Source organism: Populus alba, chromosome 18 (genome assembly GCF_005239225.2).
Source record: "Populus alba chromosome 18, ASM523922v2, whole genome shotgun sequence".
In the NCBI taxonomy this organism is placed as follows: domain Eukaryota; kingdom Viridiplantae; phylum Streptophyta; class Magnoliopsida; order Malpighiales; family Salicaceae; genus Populus; species Populus alba.
The window spans coordinates 8,357,471-8,371,886 of record NC_133301.1 but is presented as its reverse complement, the minus strand read 5'-3'; the positions used below and the strand labels follow the sequence as shown (position 1 = coordinate 8,371,886).

Sequence of the window (14,416 nt, the reverse complement as noted above, 5' to 3'; positions counted from 1 at the left end):
ATACAATTAAATCAACTAATTGACTGATTAAACTGAATTATTTGAGTTTCATCTTTTTACACTTCAAAATCCTGAAATTTATTAAATATCATTATTCTAAAATATAAAAAATATTTTTTTATGCTTGGAAATAAAATCATTTAGTAAATATTATATTTTTAAATAGCTAAAAGGTTTATTTCATTGGATCTTTCTTAAATAATATTACTCTACTAAAACTCTTAAAAAACTGTTCTAATTTTTTAAAAAATAAAATATCCAAAAAATAGTGGGGGACAGATATGCCATTTAGCGGAATCGAGGCACTTCTTAGCTATATTTTACAGTTTATTTCTGAAATCCGGTCCTGTAGTTCTACTGTCTGTCCGACACGAAATTCGACCAAAGCGTCCACGCCAACGAAAGCTTAGTTGCTCTCTCTCTGTTCACGATCTCAGAGAGAGAGAGTCTCTTGATTCCTGTAGCGTTCCATGACCGTTGCAATCACTGACAAAAAGAGTAAAGTAGAAAACAAAAGAATCTCTTAAAAGCATTTTATCTAAACGAAAACAAAGTTAGTTCACTTGCAGGGCAATGGCGAGAGGAGTCGAGCAGCTTATCTTCTTAATATCACTGTTACTTACTCTTCTGGGTATGTCTTCTTCTTCTTCTTCATTTCTTTGTACTAATCATTTTACCCTCTGTTTCTTTCAGTGTCTGTACTGAAAATCCTACCTTTCAATGTCTGTACTGAAAATTCTACCTTTTTCTGGTTTTGAAGAGCCAATGTGTATGAAGTCTCTTTTTTTTATAATGTGGACTTGTTCATTTTTCTTACTGAAAACGGTTTATATATATATATGCTTTTATTTAAAAAAGAACAAAAAAAAAAAATTGGGTGGGTGTCTGTTTGTTCAAGTAATGCCTATCAAAACTAGTGTTTATTTATTACCAGGAGCTGTATTTGCAACATTTTCAGCCTAGAAGACTAAATATTTTAGTGTGAATGTATTATTGATTCATTACTATTAGGCACTAGATATGATTACAGTCAATCCAATTTATTTATATCGTGAGATAGATTAGCTAACCATGTGAATGTGTAATTGACTAAATGAATTAGCTCAACGTTATGTGACTGACCATGTTTTAGTGTGTTAAAGCTCTCATCTTTGGGGTTCTTGTGTTATGTATAAACTTGATTTCTCCATAAACTAAAAATGATCAACTCCTTAAATAAGCTACTGTTCTTCGTTCTTTTCTACAAATTAACTTTCTTTTAAGTGAAATGGACCAAGTTATAATGGAAGAATTTCAAAATCTTTGTAGGTTCACCTTTGTAGCATAGTATCCATTCAAGAGTAAATGGAGCTTGCTGAAGAATTGGTTCTAACAATGAGATGCCACTTTCTATCATTACATTTATTTCACCAGTCTACCTGCATTTAATAGAAAGCTATAATCGCTAACCAGATGTTGTACTTTGCTTTCATGCATCGAAGAAGAAGAATCATTTGGAGATTTATTATTTAAGGTTTTTCCTTTTGTCCATCAGTATCAAGATGGAGTTTTTTAAATTCCATTATCTATTTTATGTAGGATTCTATAGTATTAAATTCAGTATTACCTTCTTATAACCTATATTAAGGAACAATTTTTGTGATTGAGGATAGAGAATTAAAATTTTAAAGTTACCGTTGTTGTTGTTCTTGAGCATTTTGAGGTGGATCCTAATGCTCTTTTGTTTAAGAAGTGGATTCCTCTTGTTGATCTCTCATTAGTCTTTCTTCTATTCTCTTCCAACTCATTCTACATTATATAGTCAAGTTGTAGTCATAATGGAGGCTTTGTCTATATCAAGTTCATTAAAGATTTTGTTAACCTGAATCACATCAAAGATTTTTTATGAAAACCACTAGTGATAGGATTCCCGATGCTAACAAGTTTGTGATGAATATATATGTTAGGGCAATATGTGAAAATATTACGTTAGCATTTTTATTTAAACAGTAGTTGATTCTTAAATTATTTTCCAAATTGATGTTGGAGATAACATGAGGACAGTGTGTCTTCAGTGCATTTAGTTTAATTTCATATTGGTGAGTATCGATTAAAAATATGCAACCCCTACAGGACTACCCATTCTAGCAATGATGGGAACCAAAGCCTTAAGCATATTTAGATGCCTGTCCCCATGAAGTAATAAGCATATTTTCCTGTCTTCCGCTCTTTTTTCCATCTCCAATTTCCCTACATTAAAGCCCCAGCATCTAGTCATTGTAGTGTTATGTTGATGAGAAGTGTAATCCATCACAGGGTAAAAGTAGTTTCATCAATCACCTACAAGATGAAATCAACACAAGCAATTCTTTGCATTTGGCTATGTGTTTGAGACTGTTTCAGTAATTGCACTGACTCCTTAAAGCTCCCATTGATAGTTACAATAAATGATGTATGGTTGATTGTTTCAGTAGTCGTGAACATTGATAGTTACAATACTGTTGCCGACAATTTTGCTTTTATTTACAAGTACGAGAAGTTTCCAGCTTTGCTGTTCTAGCTTGCTGGTTGTACTTTCATTTCAAACACCTCCACAAACAAAAAATTCATTTTATTTTGCAGTTTTGTGCCGAGGAAGCACAATTGGAGTTTGCTATGGAAGAAATGCTGATGACCTCCCAACTCCTGATAAGGTTGCTCAGTTGGTTCAACAACATAAAATTAAATACTTGAGGATTTATGACTCTAATATCCAGGTTCTCAAGGCTTTTGCAAACACTGGAGTTGAACTTATGATTGGAATTACAAACTCCGACCTACTACCATTCTCTCAATTCCAATCCAATGTAGATACATGGTTGAAAAACAGTATCCTTCCTTACTACCCGGCTGCAAGGATCACATGCATAACTGTTGGTGCTGAAGTAACAGAAAGCCCTGGTAATGCCTCTGCCCTAGTTGTACCTGCCATGCACAATGTCCTCATGGCCCTAAAAAAAGTTGGTCTGCATAAAAAGATCAAAGTTTCAAGCACCCATTCTCTTGGGGTTTTGTCCCGTTCTTTCCCACCATCTGCAGGGGCTTTTAATAGCAGCCATGCATTCTTTCTGAAACCCATGCTGGAATTCCTCGCCGAAAACCAATCTCCTTTCATGATTGATATTTATCCTTACTATGCTTATAGAGATTCCCCAAATAATGTGTCTTTGGATTATGCTCTATTTGAGTCGTCTTCAGAAGTGATCGATCCAAACACGGGTTTGCTTTATACAAACATGTTTGATGCTCAGATTGATGCCATTTATTTTGCCCTGATGGCTTTGAATTTCAGAACAATTAAAGTAATGGTCACTGAGACAGGCTGGCCATCCAAAGGGTCATCAAAGGAGAAAGCTGCAACTCCTGATAATGCCCAGATTTACAACACCAATTTAATTCGACATGTCATCAATAACTCTGGTACTCCTGCAAAGCTTGGGGAGGAACTAGATGTTTATATTTTCTCATTGTTCAATGAGAACAGGAAGCCTGGTATGGAATCTGAGAGGAACTGGGGATTATTTTATCCAGATCAAACAAGTGTCTATAATCTGGATTTCTCTGGAAAAGGTGTCCTTGATGTGCCTGCAAACAAAAGTTTGACCAGTTTTAATGGCACAACTTGGTGCATTGCTTCAAATAATGCTTCCCAACTTGACTTGCAGAATGCCTTAGATTGGGCATGTGGCTCTGGCGATGTGGATTGCTCTGCTATTCAGCCTAGTCAACCATGTTTTGAGCCGGACACTCTTGTCTCCCATGCATCGTATGCGTTCAACAGTTACTACCAGCAAAATGGGGCTTCTGATGTTGCTTGCAGTTTTGGAGGTACAGGAGTTAAAGTCAACAAGGATCCAAGTAAGTATCTAACATTCTCCATTTTGGTTCAAATTTCACTCCTTAGTTGGTTTTTCTTGTTTCACGTGCAGGAGTGCTATCCCTGTTTGCTTGGAAGTACTAGTGTTTCCCAGTTTGAAAGAGTATGAATTGGCACTGTCAAGTTACCCTCCCTTTTGCAGGGATTTGATTTAGCAGGAGCATTAAAAAGCTTCTTAACAGTGCTCCAATATGGCTGTCTTATTTATTTTTTGTTAGCCCAGTAAACCTCTACGTTTAACTCATAACTGCCTTTGGTTTGCAGAACTTATTAGCAAATTACATACCTGTGATTTATGTTTGACGGGTTGATATTTTCCCCCGATCGTAAAACTTTTCTGCATCTGTGCCTTTGTTGGATGTCTGATTAGACTTCGATGTTTGTTTTATCATCTTTTAGTCAAGAGTCTGGATGAACCTTGAAACACTCACTTGAAAAACTGTCTATTTTGCAGGCTATGATAATTGCATGTATATGATCACTGGGTAAGTTTGACAACCATCGTTTTGATTTCAACATCACTCCTGTTGTTATAACGTGCCAAAAATATTTTGAATTCATCACTCAGGACCAACAAAACAGCGGCAAGCAACACAACAGCCATTGCCTCAACTTCCTCCTCCGCCCAGAATGAAGCCTGTGCATGGATTTCTAGTTTTCTTCTTATGACCTGCGTTGTGTATTTTTTATCTTTTGAACATTAGTAATGGACATGGAAGCAGGATCATGTTGGCGCAGTGAAGTCAACCGAAAAACAACGGACCGTTTGGTGAGGCAAGAGGCATCGGATCATGTAGGTGCAGTGAAGTCGACCAGAAAACAACGGACCGTTTGGTGAGGCAAGAGGAATCGTTTTGAATTTTATTTTTTTTTGTTTTTTGGCTTGTGTATATCCTGAGAAAAAACGCATCTGTCAAGGAGCTATCCGCCATCCTAGTTTTGTATGATTTAGTGCTTGTTTAGAGGAATGCAAGACTCATCCATCTTAACCCTCAGTTGTATGGTTTGTTCTCTTTATATCTTGCAAGTTTGGATCAGTCGTCTTTTAGTTCTGCTGGTGCTGGTCAGGTGCCAGCTATGGAATCACAGAATCTCGCAGAAGAAGCTCAAATGACGATAAAAGAACATGCAATTGATTTCTTTGTTTATCCCAATTCCCATGGCTACAGGAGTTCCATCCATTTCTTATCGACCCTTTTCCTGGTTGGTAGAAATATGTGGTTTGGTTCAATGAACTTTCATACGTTTGGACATGGACCTGATATTTGGTCGAAAACAAGCTTGAAGCTCCATGAAAGCTGGCGAAAAACTCATCAAAATAGCATCGATACATGATCAACTCCACATATCAGTAAGGATGATTAAATTCCGTAAATCTTAAAGGAATTGGGGTGTCAAGCAATATGCATGTGTGCGCTTGCACTCGGCTGGCATTATTGGCATCATACAGACAGTTATTCTTACACTCTGCTGGCATTAACGGCATCAAACCAACAATTATTCGTACAAACTAATAATCGAGCACCATTTTCACTCATGATGATAATTTAATTCAAAGAAAAAATGGATGTTTGTTTTTTTTTTGAATAATTAGTATAGTGTAAATATTATCAAACACAACCTGAAACAAATACAAATTTAACTTAATATTTATTTATATTATATAGATATATTTGTAAATCATTTAAATTTTTTATATATATATATATATATATATATATATATATATAAACACATGTATATATATATCATTTATCATTTGATATGCATATACATCGAATATTACATTAACTATTTTAATTTTTATTAAATAATAAATATTTATATAGATATTCAAAATCTGATAAATAATTTATAAATATTTAAATTTTTTATTTGGTGTGTATATATATATATATATATATATATATAACCCAGCCACGGTACAGCATTGTCTTCCTTAAACCCAGGCTCTTGGTAAGAGAATAAGTGATGTCCAATAACAACAAGATCACGTCGACATGCAAGAGAGATGTATATAAATGTTAATTTCTATAGGTAATTGATGAAATCTTGGGTGTGGCTCGCTGATTCATGAATTAAAACATTCAATATATTCCAAGACAGAATAACTTGGTACAACATATGACATTACACGAGAAATATCTTCAGAGTAACTATCTTGGGTAATTCACAGGAGGTTCCAAGCTACCAACCAAAATTCCCAGATCAATGTCTTTGTCTTCGAACTTTTTGATGAAAGGGTGACTCTGGAAGCATAAAAGGAGCAACAATCAAGATTCTGCTTCTTTTCCTCTTTGGTGAAAAGTTCTAAAACATGAATTTCCAAAATAGAGGAAACAATATACTAAGTTACTAACCAATAGGTCCAAAGATGACAACCTTCCCTGAGGATCCTTTTGTATACTGCAAATACCATGGAAAACAAGATGAGGAACATTAATAGTGAGTGCACTTCGAGATTTACAAATTAAAGACTTTGCGAAAAAGAAAATGTTAAATGTTCTTATGTATGTGAAGCCAATTGATACGGTCTATTTTAGCCATTGGAACCGTGATATCTATTAGTTCAACCACATGAGCCATCCACAGTCTATGTAAAATAATGAACTTCAAAAGCAGAATTATAGAAGCAGATATAATCCAGAAGACACATAAAAGGAACAATAGATAAAATATATAAGACTGAGTCACGGCATGCTCTTATAGATTATTAAACTGTGAAATGAATTTATACAAGCTGTTACCAGGCTGATACAAATGAACAGAACTCAGGGGAGAACTGATCTGCTGGGGCAGATGGCGGTGGGCTGTGCACAATGGCTTCCAAAAGCTCGTAAAAGCTTGGCCAGCCTTGTTGATCTTCAGATTGCATGTAAGGAAAATGTCCAATTGCACACTCAAGTACTACCAAGCCTAAACTCCAAATATCACTGCTATAGTCATAGGCCCTCCCGCTAATTCTCTCAGGCTATCAAACAACAAAAGAAGAGGAAAGACTAGTGATATATATACGAATTACATCTCGAATCAGTGGTGTGCAGAAAAAATATGAAAGATATAGAAACCAATACAGGTGATTAAATGAAAATAACAATAAGATAGTATACTGATCAACATAACCACCAAAAAAGAAACTTAGTGATATGAAGCAAGAACAGAAAATTAAAACCTATACATACCGACATGTAATTATAAGTACCAACAAAAGTATCCCTTTGGCCCATAGAGCTAGCTAGCATTGCACTCACACCAAAATCAGTTATCTTCACTTCCCCCTTTTGGTTTACCAACAGATTGGATGGTTTAATGTCTCTGTGTATGACATGCCGCTCATGGTGCAGGTAAACAAGACCCTGCAAAACCTGAAATGCATGCATAAATGTTGAGCCAGGGGAAAAAGAAAACATGAAACAAGCGCAAGGACTTTTATTTCGTGGTCAAATCTCTAAATTCCAAGAAAGAAGAATCAAACCTGCTTACAAACGACAGCCAGATAAGGTTCAAGGATTGTTTTAACTTGTCTGATCACATCTGCCAGCGACCCACGATCCATGTATTCTAATACAAGAGAAATGGCCCCATTGTGATAGAAGGAGTGGTAGCAAACAACAACATGTGAACACTGTGAAGCTTGGTTTATCTTAAGCTCCTGAACAATTTGTTTACGAATATCTTCTTGTATATTCATCTGGATAACCTGTGAAGACAGATATGAGCTGTCGTTGATTTACTTTTTAAAAAAAAAAAAAAAAGAAGAGAGCTGTGAAGACACAGAGATTTATGTGAAATGAAAAAATTGAACACCCAAGATTTCAAATGTGGAGAAAAGGTAAAAAAAAATAAAAAAGATTGTTGTGGGGACAATGACCTTCAAGGCAAATAGTGAGCCAGCCCATTTATGGCGAACCAGTTGCACAACACCTCCACTCCCTTTACCAATTACTTTGATGGTCTCAAGGTCTTCCAATGAGAAATCAAAATCAACTTCTTTGCTGTCGATAGGCTGCACAAATAGATGATTAATTTAAAAAAAAAATAAGAAAAGATTAAATGATAGATCAAATCAACTGGAGTAAACAATTAATTACAAACTTACAACACGGGATTCCTTTATGTTTTCTTCAGAGATGAGACGCAAACCTTTCTGATTTAATAGCAAATCTCCGTCATGAAATGTACCACTTGCGGTCCTGATATTTTTAATTTAATTTAAAAATATCGAAATTAATACTATATTTATCATCAACAGCAAAAAGAAAAAGAACGTTGAAATTGATACTTACAAGAAGGAAGCGATTGATGTTTCTTGAGCTGGTACGGTCAGCTTGAGTTGCTGCAGTGGCTTCTTGCTCTTCATCTTCGAACTTAGGGTTTTCTTTCTTAGTTTTTTTATTTTCAAAAGACAAGAGCGCTCCTCACCCTAATTGTGTAGTTGTTAGGAGACTACACAATAGCAGGAGGAGTATGTATCTATCAAATTCAAACAAACGGAAGACCGCGCACTGAAATTCGAAATTAGCTTCAAATACGTGGCTATCGCTGGAAATTTATTATTATTATCATTAACTTTTCAAACTCTTAAATTTTACAATTCAATTTCTTCTTTTAATATTTTACTAATTTTAAAATTAATTATCATTATTTATTTTAATTTTTTTATAAAATTATCATAATATAAAACAAATAATATTTAATTTTTACAAGTATATATTTTTTTATATCATATCATTAAATAAAAATTAGTTAAAAAAATAAAGTTTTTAAACTCAGTAGAGTCCATAATCTTAGGTTACTAATTTTACAAGTTCAGCCGCAAAACTCAAGTTAATTAAATATCTTTTTATCTTAATATTAAAAAAAAAAAAATTGTCATTTTGAAAAGAAAAAAAAATCGAATTAGGTTTTTACTAGCCATTTAAGTTACCTTTGAACCTGTCAAAATCAACTAGATCATGTAAAATCAACTCTCACACGAGTTAATTCTAAATCCAGGTTAGGCAAGAAGTTGGGTCTAGAGGTTTGAAGGTGTCACCGGTTTAATAACCATATCAAATAGTTTTTTTTTTTTTAAATCCTTCTTCCAAATTTTTTTTTTCTTTTGATTGAATTCTTTTTGTTTTTTTATCAATTTTATCTTTTAATATTTGATTAATTTTGAATTGGTCTTCATAATTTATTTTAGTTTGTTTTCTTAAGGTTATCGCAATCTTAAATAAATATCCTGATATTTGATTGGTGTTTAATCATGTAAGTGCCTATTTTTGTTATCATATTATTAAGTCAAAAATAGTTTCTTAAAAAAAAAAAGTTGTTAAATTTAATGAGTTCATGATCCCAATCGCGGGCTTGATGGGTTGCGATCTAATATGTTATCATCTTAATAATAATAATGATAAAAGATTTCTTCTTGAATTTTTTTAAAGTTAAACCACACTTTTTATTGGTCATCCGTGTTGTTTTTGGACCCGTCGAATTAACTGGATCACGTCAAGATGACTCTCACAATGTTAATTATAAACCAAGATTAGGCAATGAGTTATGTGAAAAGAATTGAAGGTTGAAACACTATATCAAACTTACTAACAATGACAAATAGTTTCTTAAGGCCTACGCATCTTTTTAAGGTTCAAATTTTTTTTATCAACCCACAACATTGTGTGGGCCAAGAAACAAGTTGAACTCTAAATGAGTTAAAACTTAACTTGATTTATAAATTGGAGTTGAGCTTAAGATTAAATAAACTTTAACTCATTAAGGTTTATGAGTCAATATAATTAAGAATGTTATTTTGTTGTAAATTAATCATAATTAATATTAAACCTACGATGAAGCACTAGCAACCCCATTCCTCTACAAACTTGTGAGCCCTCAACAGCACCAGTCATGACCCTTTATTAGTAGCTCTTGATCATCACCAGCAGTAGCACAACAACTTCCCTTTGCTTTTTCTCTTTCTTGTGGCAGCACCACCAACCTCCCTCCACCCACAACAATCCTTGTTTACAAAAAATAGAAAGGAGAAGATCTAATGATATAAAAAAAAAAAAAAAGAGTTATAATAGAGAAAGAAAGAGGTAGATTTGAGAAAAAAAAAATAAAAGCAAGTGTTAATGGGTTTTTCTTTGTTTTGTAGGTGGCAATACCCCTTACCGCTGAGAAGAATATGAGATCTACTTGATCCACCCATTGTTTTTCCTTCCTAATGATGGTGCATAAACCCAAGCGTCGCTGGTGCTAATGGTGCAAAAACCCATATGTTGTCACTATTCCAGCGATCCCAGAATCTTCTAATATCCTTCTTAAGTTTCCATCAATCTCTTCAACCTGTTTGCAATTTTTGAAAAGATCATTTTGCAAGTTTTTGAATTTTTATTGTGTGTTTAAATTATTGTTAAATTTTGATTTTTTGTGGTTAATAAACATGCACTTTTGGAGTGTGTGAGTAAAATATACTAAAAAGAGAATGTGTGTGCGTGTGTGTGTTGCATTTTATTTTTATTTTGCATTAAATAGATGGTAAAAAAAAAAAAGGAAAGAGATAAAAAGTTTTAATTAACCCAAATATTTTAATTGCATACAGCCAAATTTTAAAACAATTTCATACATACTTTCTAAAAAAAAAAATGCATTTTTATCATGTTTTAAAAAAAAAATACAAAAATAGATATTATAACCAGTTTATGATCATCTATTAGGATTTGATCAAAATTTTAAAAATATCACAAAAATTAGTTTGTTTAATTAATATTTGGGTATCAATTTTGCAATGTTATGTATACTCGCAATATTAAATTAAATATATTAATAGTAATAAATGTTAGGAATTGGTTGTATCTAGCAAATAATTGTGATGCTAAATTTTGAGTTTTGAAACAATTATGAGTTAACCTGATAAGGTAAAAAATTCCTTACGAATGGAGATCTGCTTTGAACCATTAGATGAAACCAATAAATAGAAATATGTCTTAGATTAGTGATCAATTAATGATGCAAATTATCATAGATAAAATGCACTGGGGTTGATGCATCTTTCTCTTGCATAACTAATCTCCTTACCCAGGCTCTCGTAAACCATTAAGTTTTCTAGTGACTCTAATATTAGATGGTAACTCCCTCAAATCATAATTTTATAATTAAACCCAAAACCTTATTCAGTTTCAGGAGGCAGCTCCATCATTTGACGTCGTGCACGTCACGACAATGGCTATAATGCACGAGATTAGACCTTAAAGTAAAGGGATGGATGGTTAGGTCGGTGTCTCTTTTATCTAAGGTCAAATCGTCTTGTCATTCCTAATTTCTTTTGGGATAATAGCCTATTATGGTACTTTTATCTCATAAATGATTAGTGAATTGACTTATCTTTAGTCTAGCTATATAAGATATGTTATCTCCAATTGATGCTTAATTAATGCTCGAGTCTAGCCATATAAGATATGTTATCTCCAATTGATGCTTTAGTAATGATCTTTTAAGCAACAAGGCATACATATGTGGGCTAATGTTGATTCAACCCTAAACCTAAAAGGGATGTTGCTGAAAACTTGTTTATGAAATCAAGATTCCAGGATAACGACTAGTAATAATTCATTTATCCTCGATGAAAGATCATACGTATTTTGTTAAGTGATTTTTAGTACCTTAGTTCTAAGTATCAAAATAGTGACTATTGACGGTTCATCTACTTGAAAGTATGATCTAGAGGTACCTAACAAAATAGACACTTTTATTGGACCAAAATGCATACACTATCAAGATAATGACCTATTAGAGTTCATTTATCCTAAAACATATTAGTGTATTTACATACTTATTATTTATTTCTTTTAGCTTATAGTCTCCAATAAAACATGTATATAACAATATTCGAAGACTCATTAATCTACATGTATGATTGATGGACAATCTTGAAGACCAAAGTATTTATGATTATAATTAGTATCATTATTTATATCATAAGTAAAACTTGACAACTCATGCATTCTTATTTTGAAAAAAAAAATGTTTCATTTTTTGAAAACCAAAGTATTTTCATGAAAAAAAAAAACCGTTATCCCTAACTGATACCTAAAAGTAATGACCTATTACGGTTCATTTACTTTAGGCATTATCTGTGGATAATAAAATAAAAAATCATATATTTTTTTTTTAAAGAAAGGGAAGCTTGAAAATTGGAAATTTTATGAAAGAAATTGGAATTTTTTTCTTTGCTAAGTAAGGCGTTTTATTACCGGCCAAACCTTATGATGTATCCCATAACTAAAGTTATAACATACATCACAGGATGCACATACATGCAATAAAATTAATCTATTTTTTCTTGGACTATTTAAAATAGTGAAAAGTGTCATACATGTTAAGATTATAAAAGGAAACCCAAGATGTTTATGTATGAGAGTATGCTAAAATACCAAATATGATTAAAAAAAACAAAACCAAAACTTAAAAGGAAACTACAAGTCGTCCACTTGTCCGGCCTCTAATGATAATTCACACAAATCACCAATAAAAAATCTCTTAAATTTCTATTTAGAAGAGAGGGGTTTGCTAAGTTTAGAGTGCTAACTCTAATTTTGTGTTTACGTAGTTTTTTTGTAAAAATTATCTGACATAACTTTTTTTTTTTTCTGTACCAAAATAATAGGCCTAGCTTTATATTTATAAGGAATTCTAAAAACCCTATAAATGATAAAATATCAACTTTCCTCTTAAATAATATCCATATATTATTTAAGGATAATTTTAAAAATTTAATCATTCAAGTCCCTACTTGATTATTCCAGAACTAGATTTATAATCCATGAATTAAATCCATTTAGTCCTTAATTTCTAAAATTATTTTCAATCAAGTCACACTTGATCAATTATCTTAGTTTAATTTCTGACTAATGGTTCTTAATGTGTGTGACCCATTAGGTTTTAATATGTTGGACCAAATATAAATTATACTTCTAAATAAATAGAATTACATAAAGTAAACAATTTAGTTTATTATCAATTCAATAATTGATTAATTTATATTTGAAGTGCATCGTCTAGTAATGTGTCACGATCCTCTAAGTATTAGAAAATTTATAATTCGTTTGACTTAACTTTTCAATAATCGGTTTCTCAGTGTGATTATTATCCATTCATCAATAATATTCTAATTTAAATATTTTAGCATGGGGTGTGTGTGCCATGTCAAATCATATTTTTTCACAACATTATAGTCATTGATCTTTTGAATAAGATTTGAAACTCTTTTCAAATCTCATTCCGCCTTACGCAAGGATTTAACTATCAATACTATTTAAGAACATATGAAATATTTTCCCTGATTCTCAATGTGATTATTATTCATTCATCAATAATGTTATAATTTAAATATTTTAGCATGGAATGTGTCTGCCATGTCAAATCATATTTGTTCACAATAGTCATTAATCATTTGAATAAGATTTGAAATATTTTTCAAATCTCATTCCACTTTGCACAAGGATTTAACAATCAATACTATTTGAGAACATGTGGAACATTTTTCTTGATTCACCTAGAGTGATGAATCATTTATTGATCACTCAAATACTTTTATATAGTTTATATTATATCTAATGTCTGGCCATTTATTACCTTTACCAAGATAGCGTGTAATGAGATCAAAAAATAACACTCTTTATATATAAGATAATCTAGTGATCTCAAGTCTAAAGATCACTTACACAATTGTCACATTAGTCTTTCCATAGACACAAATGATATATTCATATGGAATTCTCATGCGGGTTAGCTTAGTGCATATGTCATCTAACAAACGCCTACATATTAGTTCTAGGTATCCCCTATACCTCAGCTTATGAGATCAACTGATTTATTTCATATAGGAAAGAACATAATATGTACTTGTCTCAACAACTCTAATAAATATTCATTATTAAGAGATAATTGACCAGGAACATTAGAAACAACACTTTTGATGCAATAGAAAGATAATTATAACATCTTTATAATTTCATTTGCAAAGTGTTTTTGTTTTATGAACTTTATCTTTACTCTAGATTCATTTATCAAACATTAAATTCATAAATTAAATATAAATGAATATTAAAGATAAATAATATCTTTATTTAATAAAACTAAATTTGTTCTACATGAATAAAATAGTACCACATGTAACCAACTGATTAGCTACAGGATATATAAACTAACAATAATATTATGTTAGTTTTGATAACAAGTTTAATATAACATTCCTCACATATGCTTTTTTTTTTGGTCTCAGGATTAAGTTTGCAGAGCCAACTTTAATTCTAGGACTCTTATTTGAAAGAGTTCTGATAAGTTTATGACTCTCCATCAATATAAGTATAAAATGGTTAATAGAAAATGGACTCTCTATTATTTTTTATGTCAGTTAGTTAGAAAAAAAAAAACTTTCTCACACAATATCTTTGTTTGTTCTCTCTAGAACAACATTAAAATTTAAAAACTTATATCATATTATTTATTTAAGTGACTCTGTTAGCCATCTAAAAAACA

General features: G+C 32.0%; 2 protein-coding genes across 2 annotated transcripts; one reads left to right on the top strand and one right to left on the bottom strand.

Annotated features, from left to right (window-relative positions):
* Positions 1-338: 338 nt before the first annotated feature.
* Positions 339-4,890, top strand: LOC118054163 (glucan endo-1,3-beta-glucosidase 13). Its single transcript, XM_035065633.2, has 4 exons — positions 339-631; positions 2,602-3,876; positions 4,350-4,380; positions 4,464-4,890. The coding sequence occupies exons 1-4, from the start codon at positions 574-576 to the stop codon at positions 4,597-4,599; spliced, it is 1,500 nt and encodes a 499-aa protein (XP_034921524.1). The 5' UTR covers positions 339-573; the 3' UTR covers positions 4,600-4,890.
* Positions 4,891-5,913: 1,023 nt separating this feature from the next.
* On the bottom strand, positions 5,914-8,384 carry LOC118054162 (mitogen-activated protein kinase kinase 6). Its single transcript, XM_035065631.2, has 8 exons — positions 8,182-8,384; positions 7,995-8,088; positions 7,767-7,901; positions 7,371-7,595; positions 7,078-7,260; positions 6,643-6,866; positions 6,256-6,301; positions 5,914-6,144 (listed from the first exon to the last, which is right to left on the bottom strand). Exons 1-8 carry the CDS (start codon positions 8,253-8,255, stop codon positions 6,052-6,054), a joined length of 1,074 nt encoding a protein of 357 aa, XP_034921522.1. The 5' UTR covers positions 8,256-8,384; the 3' UTR covers positions 5,914-6,051.
* Between the last annotated feature and the right edge of the window lie 6,032 nt (positions 8,385-14,416).

Coding starts and splice junctions, on each gene's coding strand:
- LOC118054163 (XM_035065633.2), top strand. CDS start 574: ATGGCGAGAGGAGTCGAGCAGCTTATCTTCTTAATATCACTGTTACTT. Junction 632..2,601: donor ACTGTTACTTACTCTTCTGG/GTATGTCTTCTT, acceptor TTTATTTTGCAG/TTTTGTGCCGAGGAAGCACA. Junction 3,877..4,349: donor TAAAGTCAACAAGGATCCAA/GTAAGTATCTAA, acceptor TCTATTTTGCAG/GCTATGATAATTGCATGTAT.
- LOC118054162 (XM_035065631.2), bottom strand. CDS start 8,255: ATGAAGAGCAAGAAGCCACTGCAGCAACTCAAGCTGACCGTACCAGCT. Junction 7,596..7,766: donor GCTCACTATTTGCCTTGAAG/GTCATTGTCCCC, acceptor CTGTCTTCACAG/GTTATCCAGATGAATATACA. Junction 6,302..6,642: donor TGTTCATTTGTATCAGCCTG/GTAACAGCTTGT, acceptor TGGTATTTGCAG/TATACAAAAGGATCCTCAGG.